The 21,085-nt window shown below is 36.3% G+C and overlaps 1 protein-coding gene across 2 annotated transcripts in view; it reads right to left on the bottom strand.

The window, feature by feature from the left end:
- The window catches only part of LOC144958557 (twitchin-like), a 192,940-nt gene that overhangs the window by 36,328 nt on the left and 135,527 nt on the right, over positions 1 to 21,085 (bottom strand). For both annotated transcript variants that reach the window (XM_078890618.1, XM_078890619.1), the window contains 15 exons: positions 20,709 to 20,845; positions 19,769 to 19,937; positions 18,452 to 18,724; positions 17,204 to 17,242; positions 12,851 to 12,981; positions 12,414 to 12,585; positions 10,633 to 10,829; positions 9,159 to 9,264; positions 8,188 to 8,321; positions 6,751 to 6,925; positions 5,710 to 5,802; positions 4,740 to 4,870; positions 3,654 to 3,825; positions 2,894 to 2,965; positions 639 to 938 (listed from right to left, as the gene is read on the bottom strand). In XM_078890618.1, the coding sequence (XP_078746744.1) occupies positions 639 to 938; positions 2,894 to 2,965; positions 3,654 to 3,825; positions 4,740 to 4,870; positions 5,710 to 5,802; positions 6,751 to 6,925; positions 8,188 to 8,321; positions 9,159 to 9,264; positions 10,633 to 10,829; positions 12,414 to 12,585; positions 12,851 to 12,981; positions 17,204 to 17,242; positions 18,452 to 18,724; positions 19,769 to 19,937; positions 20,709 to 20,845 (2,301 nt within the window). The remainder of the gene's footprint in view (positions 1 to 638; positions 939 to 2,893; positions 2,966 to 3,653; positions 3,826 to 4,739; positions 4,871 to 5,709; positions 5,803 to 6,750; positions 6,926 to 8,187; positions 8,322 to 9,158; positions 9,265 to 10,632; positions 10,830 to 12,413; positions 12,586 to 12,850; positions 12,982 to 17,203; positions 17,243 to 18,451; positions 18,725 to 19,768; positions 19,938 to 20,708; positions 20,846 to 21,085) is intronic.

Raw genomic sequence — 21,085 nt, 5'->3', positions numbered from 1 at the left:
TAAAATCAGGCATTTTAGTCTGCATCGTTTTCATTGCTATTAAACGTCATTTGCCGAGTCTCAAAATGGTACTATTGTCGCAATGGACCAATCGCTGGACGTTAAATTTAGCAGAGGTGTTATGTCACATTGTAAAATGTTATGTCTAAAATCAAAAATCGAAAGGGAGAATTATCAAATAGGGAAATGATTGTGTCATAATAAGTATTACATTCTTTATTTTATGAACCGAGTATGTTATAAACGTTCATTTTTGCATAGTACATTCTAACTATTCTATCATTGTCAATTCGCTTCAAAGTGGTTTATATTAACCCTCTCCTTACCACCTGCAGCAAAATCGTCATATTTGCTACGACACAACATACATTTTTCTTATTCAGTTTTATTTTGTATATCACAAACTTTGAAGAATGGTCTTTGTTTAATTAATAAGAATATAATGTTCTTTTGTAGAGAGCTTGTTTGAGTTTTTGTTTTTTTAAAACAATTTTTCTGCTGGGTAAGCCTGCCATTTTTGGGAAAAATACTGAAAATGATCGGTAAAGAGAGAGTTAAAGAAAAGCTCATATAATAACATCATCTACTAAGTTCTTATATTATATGATATTTAACAATATATAATATTATAAACTTACCCCTAGTTTGGTTGAGAGCAGCGGGCAGTGTACCTTCACTAATACCAAACTCATTCTGGGCCTTTACCCTGAACAAGTAGTCCACACCAGGTCTGATGTTGTCCACGAGGTAGACGCATTCGTGGATATCCCTGGCGACCGTCGTCCATTCCGTATCCGTTGGTTCCTTCCTCTCCACAATGTAGTAAATGCGTGTCTTTCTGGCATAGGCGGGAATACGTCCCGGGGTCCAGGAGAGCTTCATGCATCCTCTTTCCACGGGGCCCATCCTTGGGGTGTCAATAGGCATCTTTGGTGCAGCTGCATTGATAAATCGAACTTATTAATTATCAAAAAAGGGGGAGGTAGAGCACTCAAAGGGTGCAAGGGTGAATTCAAGATATTTTTTACCCCCGCCGGCTACCCACCAGTTATTGGGTGGCTGGGTAAGTGAGATCTGGCGGAAAGTAATTGGTGATAGACAAGCGTCCTATCTAAATGGTAACAAACAATTGCTAATGAGCATTTCACGCTAAAGAAACTAAGATCAACTCCGGCTCTGCGGGCCTAATGGTTCTGAAGGACTAGACGAAGAAGAAAAAGAAGAAATACTATGTCCACAACCCATATAAATGTCTGGCTTACTTGTATTAACAATCATTTAAGAGTTATAAGTTTTAAATTGTTCTGTACAGGAGTCCAGTAATATAAATGAACATGATTATTTTGTTCAAGAAATGAGTGGACTTGGACAGGATGGTCAAAAGTGACCTATCAATTTGACCAACTTTTATTGTTTTTGTTTTTTATGGCTTATTTGTACACTCGAAAAAGATCAATTTATTTCGTTTATAGCTGTTTGTCCGTTTCTTGTCAATGTAAAAGTAACGAGAATTATTATCTAGTTAAAATAATATTAAACAGATTTCTAATGGTTTTTGTTTTGTTTGTAGAAATTAGATATATAATTGGTACAAAACATCTCTATCTAGAGTCAATTGCCCAAGATCCCTTTACAAAAAAAAAAATATATATATATATATAATCATATTTTGTACCATGAATTACCATCTGGGAGAAGGTTTTGTCAGATTAAATGTAGAACTAACAAGCATAAATCAACGTTCGTTCCATCAGCAATAAAAATTTTGAATATTTCATATGGTACAGAAAAACCAAGGATTGATTCGTTGACTGATTAACCAATTAATTTATTTAATGTAAGATTAACTGACCAATTGATAATGATGATAATTTTTGGTGTCGAATTGCCACAATCGTAACAAATTGAAAACGAAATGAATATGTTTATGTTGTGTATATCGCACGTGTGAAAGAAAGAGAGGAAGAGAGAGAGAGAGAGAGAGAGAGAGGAGAGAGAGAGAGAGAGAGAGAGAGAGAGAGAGAATGAGATAGAGAGAGAAAATAAGTAGGAGTGAAATATCTGTTCAATGTTACAGTTATCGTTTAACGTTATAACAAGTGTAACTAAATGACCAATTGCCATATTTATGGACAATGAAGATCTATTATTATTATTATTATTATTATTACTATTATTATTATTATTATTATTATTATTATTATTATTATTATTATTATTATTATTATTATTATTATTATTATATTGTTGTCTTTCTTTCCGTCACAATTTTTCCTGAACATGGTGTGAGATACAACGTTTTAATATTCTAAATATTTCAAAAAATGTGAAAGAGAATGTTGAATCCTTTACCATTTTGCTTTAGAGTTGAGAACAAATTAATAGTGTGAAAGAATTTACCCCCCCCCCCCCCCCCCACACACACACACACACACATTTCCAGGTTGTATTTTTAGAAGGCGGAGATCAGCGAGATTAAACACATAAATTTTGTTGAATATTTATTTCATCATCATCACCATCATCATCATCGTCCACATCATCATCATCATCATCATCATCATCATCATCATCATCACCATCATCATCATCATCATCATCATCATCATCATCATCATCATCATCATCATCATCATCATCATCACCATCATCTCATCATCATCATCATCATCATCATCATCATCATCATCATCATCATCATCATCATCTTCATTATACCATCATCATCGACACAGTCACCATCACTGACGTCATGATTCATCATCATTGCCTCATTGATATGAACATCATAGCCAAAACATACGGCACTCTCAAGGGACAGACATAAATAAAACCATCAGTGGCAATACAATAAGTTCACATCAGACAAAGATACACCATAAAAAAAACTTACAAGTATCGCCAAGCAACGACCCAGTGACTTCGTATTCTTCAAACTCCATTTCGGCAGCAACGTCCTTCACAGCTGTCAAAATATTTATATTTTAATGAATATTACCCACTACCATCAACACAAACATCATCATCATCACCATCTTCTTCATCATTATAGTCATCATCATCATCATCATCACCATCATCATCATAATCATCATCATCAGAAGCATGATCAAGATCATTTTAATTGCAATCGAAAATTAAGATGGAATTACAAACAAAACCAAAAAAATTGTTTAAAAGAAAAAAAAAAGAAATCATAAGACTGGGGCCGGGTTTCTATTCCTTTTTATCTAGAAGATATTCAAAGAAAATAATTTCTAAAGTAAATTCTCAAAGGATAACACTATTTTTTTGGATTTATCTAGAGTAGCGCTGCCCACTTGAAATTTTAAAAAAATATTGGTTTCCAAGGGTTAAAAAAAAAAAGAAAAAATCACTTTAAATAGCTTTAGAAATAAACAATTTGCTCTCTCATGGTCCAAAAATGTTCCGGTCCTGAATATAGATTTTAAGAATCTAGCCTCTCCTTTTGAGAATGATTTATTGAATCAAAGAGATCTATGAAGCGCTGTAGCTGGAGCCAAAAATTCGCATTGGAATTTTTAGGCAGCTCTGATCTAGGGTGTGTGGACGTTTTAGTTAGTCTTAAGGGTCAGTATTGTTTGGCGACAATGATATTATAGAAAATCCAGATAATCTGTAAAGGTACATACCCTGAGGCCTGTGCAGGAAGACAGGCAGTGTACACTCACTCCATCCGAACTCGTTGACAGCACGAACACGGAAGGCATAGTCAATGTTTGGGTTAAGGCCTCTGATGTCGGTACCCAAAGACTTCACTCCAGTTACCTTTTCTACCCATTCAAAGGAGTCTTCATGGCGTACCTTATACACAATATTAAACAAAAAAAATCAATCATAATATCTGACCCATCATAACAGGACATATCAGTATAATGCCCCGGATAAATTTGCGCTAAAAGGTAAACTTAACGTTAAAATAGTCATGTCTCATGTGATGTATTCTTCATCATCATCATCATCATCATCATCATCATCATCATCATCATCATCACCATCACCATCATCATCGCCGCAGTCACCATCACCGACATCATTATTCATCATCATTGTCTCATTAACATGAACATCACATATTGAATTACCATTCTTTGTTATGTTCAGTTGAGCGTGGTTCAATTAGTAATATTAATCAATTCAATGAGCTTTTTCTTCTTTAAATTTCCTAACATACTTGGGCCTAATGCAGTTTTACTAATCATCATTTTGTGTTGTTGTATTCTAAAAATAAATATAATTCCCATAATATGTTTAAACTCGTCTTATTGAGTAATTCCAAGAATATTGACGTCTATTCGCTGTGTACATTAATATGGTATGATATGTGATATGATTATCTCAGAGCAATATAATTGAAATTACAATTTAGGACCAACAGGGATTAAGTCCTGATATTATTTAAAATGGCGATACATCTATCGTATGTCAAGGTCATTGACGTGTGCTCAGTAAATAGCCGAATGGCTCTTGATTTTAAAAAAAAATAACACTTGAGGGCTCACTGGGGATTATCACATTATGAGGACTCAAATTACAAGGGCAATATAGGTCGAAAAATGTAAGGGCTATAATTCATGAAGCATTATATTCAATGAATATATTTCACGATTGTCTCCCTTTGGCCACTCATCATGCATTATTTCTAAAAGTCGAACATTTCAGTCGCCATTTAAAAAAAAGTTTGAACTCATTCATGATTTGTGCATAGATTTATTTACCTCGACCCTGTAGGTGGTTGGAGACAGGTGAGCAGTTGCCGATGGAACTCTTGCAGATCTCCAGCTCAGACGAACAACGTCAGGGCTGACAACAAACAGCTCTGGTTTTTCAATTGACATTCTTGGTGGAACTGAAAGAAATGAAGAACGTATAAAACTGAATCAGGGGAATAAATCAAAACTACAACTTTTTAACAACCAACACCGGCGAGAGTTGAAAAGATTAGGTGACTGTGATTCACAATAACCATACACTCAATAACATTTAAAGCAGAAAAGCAGGTACAATTAGGAGATTCTCATCTTTCATATTTGAGTCATTTGTATATGTAAAGACCGAGTATAAAGGCTGAAAGGCCACAAAGATGTCTTGTTGGGGATGTTTTATAGGGGGAAATTGGAGTTAGATAGCGGAGAGGCTGTATCACAGGACGTTAATTAGAGAGATAATGGAAACATCTTTCTGAATGGTTTCTGAGGACACGGAGGATTGGAAAGCCGGCTTAAAATATTGAAAGGCCGTGATGGTCATAATGCCATCAAAGAGAAATGTTGGCCTTCTCAGCCATGTTGACTGGGTCATAAATCCTTGTTTATATAATGGTTATGATCACTCTGCTGACATAGCAGTCGGATAAGTAATTCTCAAATGTATGAAGTCGAAACCGCTTCTTCCAAAACATACATGTGATTAGAATGATTCGCATGCCAGATGAGATGATATCTGATAAAAATAGGAGCAGTTCAAACTATGTGTGAGATTTCATCAAGCAACTTTTTTAAAATTTGCCATCCAGAAAATAAATTCAATATTTCAATCTAATTTGTAAGGATTGGTCACATAATGTTTCATGTATTTAACACTAAATAAGAGTTTAAGTTATCGGTTATGTAAATATTTCACACCGATAGATAATTTTTAAAAACATTTCTTGATAAATTGAATACATAATCATTTCATTCTAGTTACCTTTAAGAACAAGACCTTCAATGTAAGGCCTGTTGAGAGGAGAGTACTCCTCTACTGGCAGAGGCCGGGCTGGAAGAGAATCCCAGGACGAGGCTGAAATAAATCAGTGAGATAGAAATTATAAAACCCAATAGTAACCAATCGCCTAGAACGGTCTTTTGTGAAATGATGCTTAAAATTCAATTCTGAGCTTATTTAACATAAATTATTTCATTAATGTACTTTTGTCTATTTATGTATTGCATTTTTTAATTTCAATCATAGTAAACCAAATGACAAATTGTCATTTTTTGAGCAATAAAAATTACATTATTACATATTATATTATCATAAACAGAACCTACACTGTCTATGTCCATTATTTTGTGCATCCTCAGCTTAATCTTGTATTCTTGATTTTTCTAGCGGTTTTTTATTATCTCTACGGTATATCTAGTGTTGAATTTTTATCGAATTCAGTTCAAGTCGCCTTTAAGGTAAATTTGTTCTTAATATTAGTTTATAATCATATATAAATGAAATAGACCGAAGTAGTAAACATAATGCTGAAGTTTTATTAATATGATTTCTTAATGTTCTTTTTTCTCTCTCTTAGAAGGAGCTCAAGTAGTTCAGCTTGTTGGCTTATAACCGCGTAGCCTACTTGATTTTTTATGACCATACTGTCCACTAAGTAACTGAGTCTAAGTTAGATCTCATGCAAAGTACTTAGTCATAGATCAACACTCTGGTCACAAGATTACAAGCAATTTATAGGTTACAAGAAGAGAATAAATCCTATCTCTATGGTTCTAAATTACTTCATTACCTACATCTCCTTATTAAATAAAAAGAAAATAATACTACTTCAAGTTGAAATACGAAAACAATTTACAAATACTGTGCATGTTTGGGGTTTCCCCTTCATCAACAGACACAACGAAATGGACTTCGAGAGAGAGAGAGAGAGAGAGAGAGAGAGAGAGAGAGAGAGGGAGAGAGGAGAGAGAGAGAGAGAGAGAGAGAGAGAGAGAGAGAGAGAGAGAGAGAGAGGTGACTTACAAGGTTCCCTGTAGTAGGGGATGGGTAGAGTGGGAATGCTGTATTCCCCAGTCCCTGCCCTAGCCTTGATACGAAACAGGTAATTTTTCCTGGGACTGAGATCAGGCACTGTGTAACTAGTGCTGCTCACATCCTTAGCGAGGGAGTACCAGTCTCTCCTGGGTGGTTCTTGTACCTAATGGAAAAGAGCAGAAAACAAGGTACATGAAGAAATAAATAAACGTGAAATTTAACAAAGCGCAATATCTCCTAAATGTGCTCAAAAAGATCATAGAAAAGTAAAAAAAAAACATCAATTACGCTATATAGGAAACTAAATACATGAATGATTTAGTAATATTAAGTTGCTACAAACTGTGGACTGTAAAAATCAATAAACAAAAAAAGAACAAAATGCCACACACATAAAACGTTTCAGGCTAAAAAGCCATTCTTCAACCAACTACAAAAACAATAAACAATAGTTTAAATTGTTTTTGTTGTTGGTTGAAGAAGGGTTTTGAGCCCGAAACGTTCCTTGTTTGATATTTTGTTCTTCTTTACGCTGTTACTATATTTATTTTTGTTTATCCCTTTTAATGAATGTTTTATTAGAGTACCTTGATTTACTAAATGCCAAAAATACTTTTTCTTAAAAAAAAAGGAGAAGAAACAAGTTATAGAAGAAGAGGACGTGGGTAGAGTGAGTACTGATTTGAAGCTGTCGTTTGTTAAATTTATTGAACAAAAAGAGTAAATTTCTACAAAATAGAACAGGAATCTTTGCACATAATAGGATTTGTCCTTTCTGAGGCTGTTATACTTAATTTGTTTGTTTGTTTTTATTTTTTAAGGGTTTTACGGCGCTCGCAACACATTGAGGTTATATCAGCGCCAGTAAAAAGGAAGAAAATGGGATAGTAAAAAGTTATAGAATTACAATTAAAGCACCCAAGAGAAAGTAAGACAAAGGGGAACTAGGAACAAATAGGGATCAGGTGTAGATTCCAAGAGCATACCACCAATGTACTTAGCTTGAGATCACCTATAAGTCTCATCAGGACACAAGCACAAAATCCAACAAAGAGGAATACACTCAGATGCTTACATTAAACATTAAAAATAAATATAATAATACATAACAGAGAGATGATTTACAAGGAAAAAAATATCGTCTCTCAAAACAATAACTATGCATTTGACTGTTTCCCTCCCAGCCATGACTCCGGCCAGGGCCAGGACAAAACCAAGTAATCTCACTCCAAGACAAAGACAGAAAGCATGTCGGAAAACAGACATAAGGGGATAGAAGACATAGTATGGACCCCCCTGCCCGCTATGGGAGGTCAGAATCCCCACCCAGTATACTTAATTTGTGTCCAATGCTTTTCACAAGGATAAAGAGAACGAAGGGATTTATCTATGAATAAAAGCCTATAGGTGGGACGGGAAACGTACTTCAATGGTGTAGGTGGTGTCTTTGGTGGCGGTATAAGGCCTGATGTAGACAGGGTTCCATCTCAGACGAGCAGAGTAAGGCTGGTTCGAATCTGAGTCGATGCTGAGGTTAGTAATGGGGATACCCGAGCCCACTGTGGAAGGTAACAAGAATGAAAAGACGAAAGTGTCTTTGTCTGTATAAGGATTTTATATAAAAAGGAATATGTTTGATACTTGTATAGACTTTTTAGTCTCAATTTCAACTCACGACATTTTTTTTCTGGAACATAGACGTCTACCTAAAATCATGACATCCATTCATTTACATTACAAATAAGTTGGATTGTCTGTTGTTTTTTTTTCGGAAGAAAGTAATGTTTGCTACTTTTGTGGCCAACCCAATAAGCTCAAATTTCTGACAAAGTAAGGCACCCATCGCTCTTTGCTTACAAAATTTGGAGTCCGGTTTGGCCACGTGGTTGTGCTAAAATTAGCTTATCCAAAAAAAAAGGATTGCTTTGATAGAAATGTTGAGAAATAATTATAATTATATTCGATGTGGTAATCATGCTCATAAACGAGCCAGCATATTTGAGATGGTGTTTTATTACTGAGCTTGTCATTACATTTAGAGAAAGACGAACAAAGATGAGGAGGTAGTGAAGGAGCAGATGAGGCAGGAAGAAGAAGAAGAAGAAGAAGAAGAAGAAGAAGAAGAAGAAGAAGAAGAAGAAGAAGAAGAAGAAGAAGAAGAAGAAGAAGAAGAAGAAGAAGAAGAAAAAGAAGAAGAAAAATAAAAGGAGGAGCGGAGGAGGAGGCGGAGGAGGAGGAGAGGAGGGAAAGAGAGAGGAGGAAAAGAAGGCAAAGAAACAGGAAGTGAAAAAGAAGTGTGAGGAGTTAGTATTTGGAGGAGGAGGAGGAGGAGGAGGGGGAGGGGGAGAGGGGAGGGGGAGGAAGAGATGAAGATTGAAAATGAAAAGCTGCCTTACGTGGCCTCCTGTATACAGGGACTGGTTTAGTAGGCTGAGTGAGACCAATTGGAGTTTCTCCTCGAATTCGAAATTTGTAGTCTTGTTTGGGCTCAAGCCCTGTCACCTAGGATGAAGATAAGTAAATTGAATAGCATTATTCGTCTGACGTAACCTGTGTGTTATGTTTCTGTCTTCCATGTATCCTTTCGGTGGACAATGTGAGGCATGAAGGTTTTTGCAGAACGGTGATGGAGGGTACCATTGAAGGAGGAAGAAGAAGAGGAAGACAAAGGAAAGTTTGGGTGGACAATATCAAGAAATGGACAAGAATGAAGACGGAAGAACTCTTGGAGAAGGCCAATAATAGAGAAGAATGGCGGAAAGTGGTGAGAGCTGCATCCCATGTATCCCACCGACGATCATCAGAGATCATGGGATGAATGAATCAATGAATGAATGAGCCTGTGTGATCCGAGTTCGATTCTCACTTCATGCATTTCTTTTGTTTTTCTCCGAGACAACGTTATTAACCTTCAATGTAATCATTTGAATGGTGTGGGCAATTGTTGTTTTCGATGCTTTACTTATCGTCATTTTTTAGCATATTTTTTTTTATCTTAGAGGACTATTTTGAGTCGCCCAATGAACTGGAGTGAGGTGACAAAGTGGGGGTAATGTGGGCGAAATCCGTCACATCCGGGTTAGGAGGCGGAGACATTACTACTGAGCCACACTGCTCTGCGTTCCTTTTTTACAGTAATATTTTTTTTTTATCTTAAAAATATTTAATGAATGATTTTTAAGCTGCCCGTTTTGAATTCATCTTTTTATAACATTATTTGTTGACATGATGTTTGTAAGTTTTAGTAGTTTTTTTAGGCAAAATATCGGAAAGCGTATAGACTAAGAACATAGAAATTAAATAAATAACGATCGTGTACTTTTATATAGAGCATTCCAAGGATTTGTCATTCTCACTACCCTTAACAACGCTTCATTTAGTCTCCTAGCAGGTTATATAGAACTATACATTCAACCTTGCAGTAAACGTCATCTGTTGAGCGTCCTTTTTTTGAACTACCATTCTTACTATATCCGTCACAGCCTTATAGCCAGGTACTCATTCAGACTTAAACAGACAGGATTAATGTGTATAAAATGTCTTACTCAAGGACACAACGCCGGGAATAGAATTTTATATGATCACCGTCATCCATCCAAAGTCCTCCACTGTCCAGTAACTAAACTTGAAGGTGGCTATGAAACAGTTCTTAGGGCGGAGGAAGACTTCCGAAGCTGGGTTGACGAAATGGATTTGGAGGTGAAGCCATACGCTACTACTACTACTACTACTACTACTACTACTACTACTACTACTACTACTACTACCCATCCAACAATTGACTACGCTCAACATAGTTAGACTTTTGTATCAGGACAGGACACCGTACAGCTGAGCCAACGATGTTGTTCTAGCTGCAGGAGCCATTACCTTGTGAGAAGCTCCAGTGATGCCTCTAGCTACGGGCTTCCAGTCATATTCCGGCATCCTCTGTGCCTCTATGATGAAAGACAAAGGTTTCTCGTCATAGTCAAAGGCTGGGACATCCACCGACTTCCATCGCAGGTTGATGTAATCATCGCCCACGTCAGCCACCTCCGGAGATGGTAGAGGGACCTTGGGTGTCACTGCAATTAGCAGGAGAGTATAACAGAATAGAATTTTAAAACAGCAAAAAGAAAACACTGGGTCACCACGAACCGACTTAGAACCAACCATGGCCGCAGTAAAGAAAGCCTCTATCGATGGAGACTCATTGACTCACCAATCTGCCAATATTGCAAAGGGGCACGTCAAACCATCGATCATCTGGTCCTGCAATGCCCAGTAACAAAATTAGAAGGGGGGTATGAAACGATCTTTGAGGCCGGAGATGACCTGACATCATGGATCGACAAATATAATCTGGAGGTGTAGCCATACGCTACTACTACTACTACTACAGAATAGAATAAGTGTGAATGGAAGGTTCCAAACAATTAATTTCTTAATTTGATATAACAGAACAACTTGTCCTTTTTGGAATGGTAGTGTGTTAGTTTACAAAATTTAATCGAATAATTACAATTTTTGATACAATCTTTTTTTCATAACCATCGAGCGTGAAAACAATAGAAAATACAATTTACGACAGAGAAGGTGAAAATATTTGAGGACGTGAGTTTATTTTTCATCATTCAGGTAAATTCATTCGCTTTTCTATCATTTATTTTATGAGGTCAAAGAGGAAAAACTTTGTTCAAAGAACACTATCATGAGTATTTTCAATGTTCAGCTTATCCCGGTGATATCGTGGTCAAATAGAGTGAACGAGTGTGCTAACCCATTTTCCATCTGGATGTCACTTAACAGGTTTTGTTTCAAAGAACACTATCATGGGTATTTTCAATGTTCAGCTTATCCCGGTGATACCGTGGTCAAATAGAGTGAACGAGTGTGCTAACCCATTTTCCATCTGGATGTCACTTTACAGGTTTTGTTTCAAAGAACACTATCATGAATGTTATTAAAGTTCAGCTCATCCCATATGATTTCATGGCGTCAAATAGAGTGAAGTGAAAGAGATTGCTAACTCATCTTCTTTTTGGGCGTCAACTAAACAGATTTTAACAGTCACTTCATTTTACTGACCTATCCAATATTTTATATTTTGGTCGGTGTGTAAATTCTATTTCTATAATAGGTAGAAAATAAAGTTTCTATTACTTCTTAAGATTTGTCTACAATATAAAACGTTTGTTTTGACATTTCCGACAAAGACTTCAAAATAACTGATAAAATTTCTTTAAAATTTGAATTTGACAGTCGTTTCTCAATCAAAATATGCTTTGTGATGTCCTAAAATGTATAATCGAGCAAGAAAAGAATAATGATGAAACTCCCATTTCATAAACAAAGAATAAATAATTATGAATTATGCAATGACGATTTTCATCATCTGACTCTTTTTTTCACGATTGATTTGGAAATAAACTTCAACTTCAAAACTGTACATATTTCAGAGGTGGAGCATGTATGACCGGTAATCAGAAGGTCTGAGGTTCGATCCCCAAAAGAGGTAGACTTATTTTTTGGGATGGTTTTTTTCTTCTATTTAGTTTCTTGCTTTGTCTGGCATACATACTTGTTCCTTAATTTCTTAATAATACTTCAGAGTTGCTATTTTGAACTTAAAGCTACAGGATTCACGTATTACTCTACATGGTACGTACCCGTTTGCCTGTAAAGATATGCTGAGGGAGAGGGCTCGGACATTCCCGATTTAGAAACCGTCCTCACCCTGAAGGCATAATCCTGACCTGGTTTGAGGTCCGTCACCTCATAGCTCCACTGGTCAGTGTTGGGGATAAGGGTCTTCCAATAGGAGTCAGGTAGTTCCCTTACCTAAATAATCAATAATTATATATTTCAATATATTTTCTAAATTATTCCATATGAATATCGAAATTTAATCTTTATAAAAAGAATAGAGGGTTTAATTATTATTTTGTTTTAGTTTTTGTTTTTGTTTTTATTTTTTTGTTTCCCTATTTGCCCGTTGAGCTAACAACTTAAAAAGGGGGTCCATTGCATGTTGAGTTCTAATGTGGAAAATCATAGCATGTAAATATATCATTTTTAAAAATCAAGCACTGCCAGTGGACTATACCTCAAGTCTGTAACCCTCGGGAGCCGATCTGAGTGTGGCGCCCCGATACAAGATGGGGTGCCATGATACCCTGACAGAATCTTCAAATACCTCCGATAAAGTGGGGCGCTCCACAGGAAGAGATGGGAGAGCTGATGAGAGATTGGCAGTAGGATATCATCAGGTATAGTTTCAAATAAGGTGGTATAAATAGTATCAATTTGAGAGCCGATAAACAAATAAGGTGGTATAAATAGTATCATTTTGAGAGCTGTTAAACAAATAAAGTGGCATAAATAGGATGGATTTGAGAGCTGATAAACAAATAAGGTGGTATAAATAGTATCAATTTGAGAGCTGATAAACAAATAAGGTGGTATAAATAGTATCAATTTGAGAGCTGATAAACAAATAAGGTGCTATAAATAGTATCAATTTGAGAGCTGGTAAATCTATTATTGCCATAATCGAGAATGAATGAGAAATAAATGTAAGATATTCCTTTTCTTTAAAAAAAAGAGAGGAAATGGTTAATAATATATGAATGAAGAATATATGTTTCCATTCCTGGGATGTGACAACTGAACTAAGAGACATTTAAAGAGTTTAGTCAGAGCAAGGGCAATCAACTTTGCACCAGTTTTTAGGAACCGTGGTGAAACATCGTCTGGTCAACGACTTTTAAATTATTCTATTCAGGGAGTACAAAAACCAAAATGAATTTAGAATTAAAGATCTATATAATGCTGCTGACCTTTTTACATTATATATATATATATATATATATATATATATATATATATATATATATATATATATAATATATATATATATATATATATATATATATATATATATATATATATATAAATATATATATATACTAATCAACTTTGACCACAAAACTGAGTTGACCAGTAACAAATACATGAAAATACAATCGAATGTAGATTTATTATCTTTTTTATTCTTTGCATTGCAAACGCGATCATTATCCATTATTACTGCATTGACAATAAATAAATGATGGATGTTATACAGCACTCCTACTGCTAGAATATGAGCCTTTATAATATTATATATAATAACATTACTTTTTCATTCATAAAAATCTCTCTCCTCAAACGGTCTAAATTCTAAAAAGAAAAGTTATAAGTTTGCACTTGGAAATCGTCAGGAACTAATTCACAAATTAATGCTCTATGGCAGATTTCGCAGGATGTGTAAAGGAACTCGTTCCAGTTTCGGGCCTGATCGAGGAATCACTAATTCTGTATAATATGAATTCCCTACTTTTGTAATGAATGGATTCAGAAACTGGATTATATTATCAAAAGCAATATTTAATAACAAGAGATGAAGTGAGTAGAAAAGTGCCAGAGGACAATAGAGAATAAACAATTTTCGAGGCGGTGGTGGGGTTTGAACCCGCGACCTAATTGGTACGATTAATATGATATGATATGATATGATTTATGTAGGCTTTTACAGCCTTTTATCTGCTCTTGTGCATTCGTGAACGTATATAATTCAAGTCTCTTAAAACTTGGCATGCCACATAGTGGAAAGAGGTGTCTGAATTTAACTTTACAAACAGTATTTTTCTGTTTCACAATGAGCATCAAGACGGCACTTGAATAGATACCGCCGCGAAAAAAATGTTATTCTCTATTGTCCTCTGGCACTTTTCTACTTATTTCATCTCTTGTTGTTACCAACATAAGTGCCTGCTCCACTCACTTTTCTGAATATTTAATAACTCAACTCACGCATAGCGAAACAGTTCATTAAAATATTATGTGCAGTTTTTTTAAGACATATAAAGCTGTGTTACTTTTGAAATTTGTACTGTCATGAATCAAAATACAATGACTACTTAAATAATAATATTATTTGCTCTTTGCTTCTAACACATTGTTCTGTAAAGGAGAAAAATATATTGATTTGTATTAATAAACAAAAAGAGTCACCGTGTCACATTAGCAAAGCAAATAAAATACAAGTGCCCAAACTTACAATACCGAATCTTTTTTTTTAAAGAAAAAAATCAAATTAGAATACAATGATAGTAAAGCAAATAATAAAAGCTTACTGGCCGAGTATTTGGATCAATAAAACAAAATTATCAACTTTTCGGGCGGCAGAAGACAAAAACGTTATACATTACTAGGGGGGTCAAATTGTGAAGTTTCCTGTTTCATTGATCCTAATTCTCACATTGTTAATTGACTGCGTCATTTACCATCAATTATTTTGTCGTAAATGAATCATATGTGCATATTGTACAAGCAAATAAAGTGCTCAAAGTGTGCCTGGACAACAGTTTTGGAATGGCGTCATAGTTATACATGATGTGTCGATTGTGTCATACGTAATGGAGTAGGCTTCAACAGTCGTGACGTCACTTCCCTTGTAATGACGCATAGTAACTTAGTAACTGGTTCTAAACTATCCGAACATTGGCGGACGCCCTTATGTATCCAGAGGAGAAAAACATTATAAATCTGATAACGTTTTGACTTTTATACATTTGATCACATGACATATTAAAAAGTCCTAGCCAGCATGAAGAATACAAAGTACCGATTTTCTTTGTTTAGAACCAAGTTGCTCGTTGCCTGGTGGACGTGACATCAGACTATTGAATCCAATTAGTCTTAGGTAGTGAGATTTGGGCACTGAATGCAGTTTAGCTCGAGTTGCTTTTGATTTATGGGACATATAATGGGAATGACTATGAATAATGGTAGGTGGATAGGTCGGTAGTCCATCGGAACCATTAGACACGTACAGCCGGAGTTTATCCCCGTTTCTATAGCATGGAACGGAAAATAGCAATTGCGTTCTACCCATTGGATAGGTCGCAAGTCAATCGCATTAATAATAGTAGGATTTAAACAATGGGGTCACGAGGATTGATCATACTGGATAAGTTGTAAAACATTATGATATAAATTGGTCATAATATATATATATATATATATATCAATGGCAAAATGTAATCAAACGTGAACAAATGGCATGGGTTTGTTCATGAGTGTGTAGGGCTTTGGAAGCATGAGGATTTGTTCATAAATTATGGTAAGGTTGGGGGGTTTTTCTGGTCATACATGGAGGGACTTTGGAGGGGAGGGGGGTATTGGGGGTTTGGTCATATATGTCTGGATTTTGGTCATATTATAGGAGCAGTCGGTCATATATTGTGGTGATGGAAGCAAACCAAATGAAACCGCAACGAGAAAAAAAATCAAGAAAGAATGACAAAAGTAAAATCACTTCACAATGTACACAAAAAATGACAATAATTTTTCAAGCATTCATCGTGTCCGTAGATTTTTAAAAAGACAATAAGTGGTTTTGGTGCATTAGCCTGAAATAAACCCAGAGAGTAAATGTAGATTTATTTACAGCACGAGACATTACAAACGGCGTTTTTCTTTCAAAAAATGTTTGCTGTCAGTAGGATTGTAATAAAACTAACTAAACGTGAAAATGAACTTTCTTTCCAAAATATCATGAGGCTGTAAAAAGAGATCATATTTTGGGGGGACTTTGATTCATTCCATAGCTTTGAATCATCCATTGGATTGCTATAAAATTCCTATACAAAGATTTTGTATTGACAAATAAAGTTTCGACTCCTGACTCAACGCATTACTTTTTTCGGGCCGCACACTAACCACCAATTGGGGGAAATGCACTTGGGATTGATTCTGCAATTTGAATTTGACGTACAAAAAAAATCCCCATAAAACTGTGGTAAAAAATAATTTAGATACTAAACGAAAACATTGTTTAAATAAAAATAATCACGAATTTTATAGGTTCTTTGAAGTATTGGGTGAAAGGTAAATTGGACGTTCAACTTATTGTGGTTTGCTAAACAATAAAAATAGTTTTGTCAATCCCCATTAAGATAATTTCTGTAACTTTGACCCTTAAGGTTTAAGTATATCAAATGTGATGATCGTTCACTTTTCGGACTGGCAAAAAAATATCATAATAGAATAACAAAATATTTTTTCTAACAAGCTTTGGCTTCATAGACCGGTGAATGAAGTTAATCTACGACTTGTCAAAAGGTCGTAACCTGATATTTCAAGGAATTAATACGTTATAAATGTGTTTGACAAGATGGGTGTCATCTTAAACTGAGATAAAGTGTTTTCACCAAAATGATAACAATAAGACTTATCAGAGAATAGTAGTATATGCCATCACGTTAATACTGGTTACTCTGGGTTTTATCTAATGAGTGATTGTGTTTGTTGCTCATATTATTATGATCATAGGACTGATAAAACAAGAGTCAAATGCATTCCAGCAATTTATTTGATAACAAAAGCACAATGTCAATCGTATCACTCAATATACCCTCATCTGATTCTGTGTCTTCCATTTCCAAAAACGTTCCTGAAAAGGAATCGACTTACATTACCATAGCACACAAAACAAAGACATGACGTTGAGCATACATGATACATGATCGTTTAATCAACTCCCCTTCTATCCTCTCAAACATACTATTTGAGTATAACTAATCAGATTGGGATAGGTAAAACATTTTTGACATATCTTGGTGGTTGAATTAGTTTGTAGTTCTAGTTTTAGTGTCAGAGGTTTAGCTGCGCTTGCGAAGTTCTTAGGCGAAGTCAGCGCCTCGGCAAAATAAAGATGGTGAAACAATGCCGAATGATCGAAATTGCCTACAATAATACCTGTGAACTGCAGAGACCAGAGATAAAATATGACAAAAGGGAGGAGTTACAATTAAAGGCTGGTTTTCCAAAAGTCAAATTTTATGTGTATTTTGAGATTTTCTGTCCATGAGCCAAATTGAAACGTAAACTTTATTTTAAGATTCAATTGGCACAAGAATTTTTATAGATCGATTTGAAATTTGATGTTTACTCATGATAAAATGATAGACTGGATGAAAAATTTGAGGGGAAATAATCCCCAATCCTCAATATCTCAAAACAGAGAAAAATGGAGTTGTGGAGTTTTGGAAATCCACTCTTCAATTAGAATCCAGTAACAATCTATCCCAGTCCCTGGCTTAAGATCGCACACAGATTCTCAACAAGGAGACACTAAATTGGTCTCCCAATTTTAATTCACAGTCACTCAGAAACAATATGATTCATAGAAGAAGAATAGCATCTGACACAATAAAACACGTTCCTTCATACCCATCTATATCCCCCACAGAGGATACCTGTCAGGGCTTTGGAAAAATAAGTTGCTTCACTTCAGAACATGGACGGAATGCCACAGGAAAATAGGGCAGTAGATACTAATTAAAATACTCGTTAAGAGAGAAAAATATAAAGAACGATAGAGAGGGAGAGAGAGAATAGAGAGAGGGGGAGGGTGAATATTTGAGGGATTAGTGACAGATTGAAGATATTATCATTGTCGGGCCCATTATCTATTTGGATTGCAGGTTCCCGACATAGTGCTTTCAAATGTTATCTAAGTATGAGCCGTCTATTTGATCCATATGGGTGAGAAAATAAATAAGCAATTTGATGTAATTGGGAATGTAACAAATCAAAACGGGCTCTGTTATTGTGTAAATATGTAATTTTCACAGGTAATTAAATATATTCTTAGACTAACCTCTTCGACTGGAGAAAGAAATTGGGAGAGATGGCTCACTAACAACAGAATCAATCTCGGCCCTGACCCTGAAAGCGTAGTCACGGGAGGCCTGCAGGTCCGTCACCTTGTAGCTTGGATGGGGCAGGCGTGACACTAATGGGCGCCATTTCCAGGTGGTTGGTTCCAAGGTCTCGATCGCGTACGTTGCTTTCTTGGACACTGAGGGTCGTTTCCAGGACATTCGAAATGCGCCTGGCTCGGGGTCTTCGATCTCAGGGATGTATATAGGACCTGAGACAGGGAAATGGACAATTAGAAAATGAGTGTGTAAAGAGGCTAATGCTAGGTCCAAGTATTAGAGCCGGCAAAGACATTATGTCCACCCTCTCTAGTGATTTAGTATCTTGACTTGACTTGACTTAGATGCCTTTCGCGTCTCGACCGAAAGATCGGGTCGCCTTGGCTGTTTCCAGTATTTCCTGTGTGAGGTGTCTCCAATATTGCCGGTCCTCTGCTAGGGTTCTCAGATTTTCAAGGTCCCCTGCCTTTATGAGACTAATGCTTTGTCCAAGTGTTGTGAGGTTTTTGTTTAGTATCTGGGTATGTTAAATTTTTCTGAAAGTACTTTGTGGTAGACTGGAGTGCTACCCAAAAACTATCAAGCAGTTTGTCACTCTTTGCTTAAGGCTACATGTTTGGGATAAACTACAACCCAATGAGCTTATGGCTACAAATGAAAGCTTGTTTAAAACACATACGTAGAGAGGTTAAAAATTAAAGAGAAATTATGGCGATTGCTCAATTCGTTCCCTTATGTCCGTGTGAAATGCAAAAACTTGTATTTGAAGCTCAGAAAAGTATAAAACGATAAAAGAGAATCCAGGATACATCCCATTGATCTTGCGGGATTAACTCTCCTTACCGACTATTTTTAGGAGTTTTCTCGAAATGTTTTTCTTGACCAATACGAAAAAATGTTAAACTCAAAAGTAATGAGACGTTTGTCCAGAGAATGACGTGCCACATAAAACAACATTAAATTATCACAGCTATAACAAAGATTTGTCTTCAAAGTTTGTAATGTACATTACAATAAATCTGAAATATTGAATCGTCACAAATGTGACGATTTTCTTATAGATAGTATGCGTTTGGCTAAGAAGCTCATAACATTGTCATCCGGAAGTATAACGGACCAACACACAAAGCTATGTGTGACCATGAATTTTTATAGTCCCGTTCATTCAGTTTAGTGAGAAGTGCTCATAAACGGGATGGCAAAAACCAATAACAAAGTTGGTAAGGAGAGGGTTAAAGGGTGTGAAATAAACTTACCCTGAAATTGCCTAGAGAAACGAGCGGGTGTGGTTGGGATGCTGGTGCCGAAGTCATTGGTAGCCTGAACCCTGAAGCTGTAGTCCTTGTCGGGTGACAGGCCTGTGACGTAGAAGCTTGTCCCGGCTACCTTGCGGGCTATGGTTTGCCACTGTGTGTCGCCCATCTCCTAGGAAAATCAGAAGAAGCACAAATGGATTTTTTTTCAAGTATGTAGTTTGTTCGTAGGTTGTTGAGCATCTATATTTAATGATACGATAACGGTAGCGTGGTGGGTGGTGGGATTACGATGGTGATGATGATGATGATGATGATGATGATGATGATGATGATGATGATGATGATGATGATGATGATGATAGTAGAACAGAGAGGGATGGTGATGTGGTGATGGCGATGGTTAGGAGAAGGCTCACCAAAGTAGGATGAGAAGGGGGATCACAAAGAGTAGACGATAGGAGGTAAAAATATGATGAATAGGAGCAGGAGAAGAGGAAAAGGGGAGGAAAATGATAAGAAAGAGAAGGAAAGGCTAGGGGAGGGTTGGGGGCGGAGGTAGAGGAAGAAAAGAATGGGAGGATAGAGAAAAGGAAGAGACCAGAGAGAAATGGAGATAGGAAGATGAATAGTAGAGAGGGAAATAGTAACGGAGTTGGTGGTAAAGGTGATGGTAGAGGGCGAGAAGAACGAAGAGAGTTGTGAATAGTAGAGAAGGAAATAGTAACGTTGTTGGTTGTAAAGGTGATGGTAGAGGGCGAGAAGAACGAAGAGAGTTGTGAATAGTAGAGAGGGAAATAGTAACGTTGTTGGTTGTAAAGGTGATGGTAGAGGGCGAGAAGAGCGAAGAGAGTTGTGGCTTGGAAGGGAAGGACGGGGGCGAATTAAGTAAGGAAAAGAACGATGTCGACGCTCTGTGATAAGAAGAAACATTTTGGCTTACCTGCATGAGAACATTGTATGTGACAGGTACCGAGTCGGTGAGATAAAGTGGAAGTTCTGCAGGTTGCCAAGACAACCGAAGAGAGTCGGCACGAACGTCAGAAATCAAAGGCTCATGCTGCGAGATGGATGGAGCGACTGATAGAAAAAATAAGAAACATAATGTACACATTTAGTTCAAACTGGTTAATTGTCAAAAACAAAGTGATTGTGCGGCTATGTGGTCGTGTGGTATGATGCACGCTTTCAGATCGGAAGGACATGGGTTCGAGCCTCGCTGGGCGCATAGGTGAGTCCTTGGAAAAGGCTCTTTACTCACATTCTCTCGCCGTACTCAGGAGTAAAATGAGTACCTGGCCGTTAACAGCGTTGTCTTTG

The sequence above is a fragment of the Berghia stephanieae genome, chromosome 13, assembly GCF_034508935.2.
Source record: "Berghia stephanieae isolate SIO BIC M18660-M18661 chromosome 13, UCSD_Bste_1.3, whole genome shotgun sequence".
NCBI lineage: Eukaryota > Metazoa > Mollusca > Gastropoda > Nudibranchia > Aeolidiidae > Berghia > Berghia stephanieae.
The sequence above is the reverse complement of the archived record's forward strand: the minus strand, read 5'-3'. Positions and strand labels throughout refer to the sequence as shown.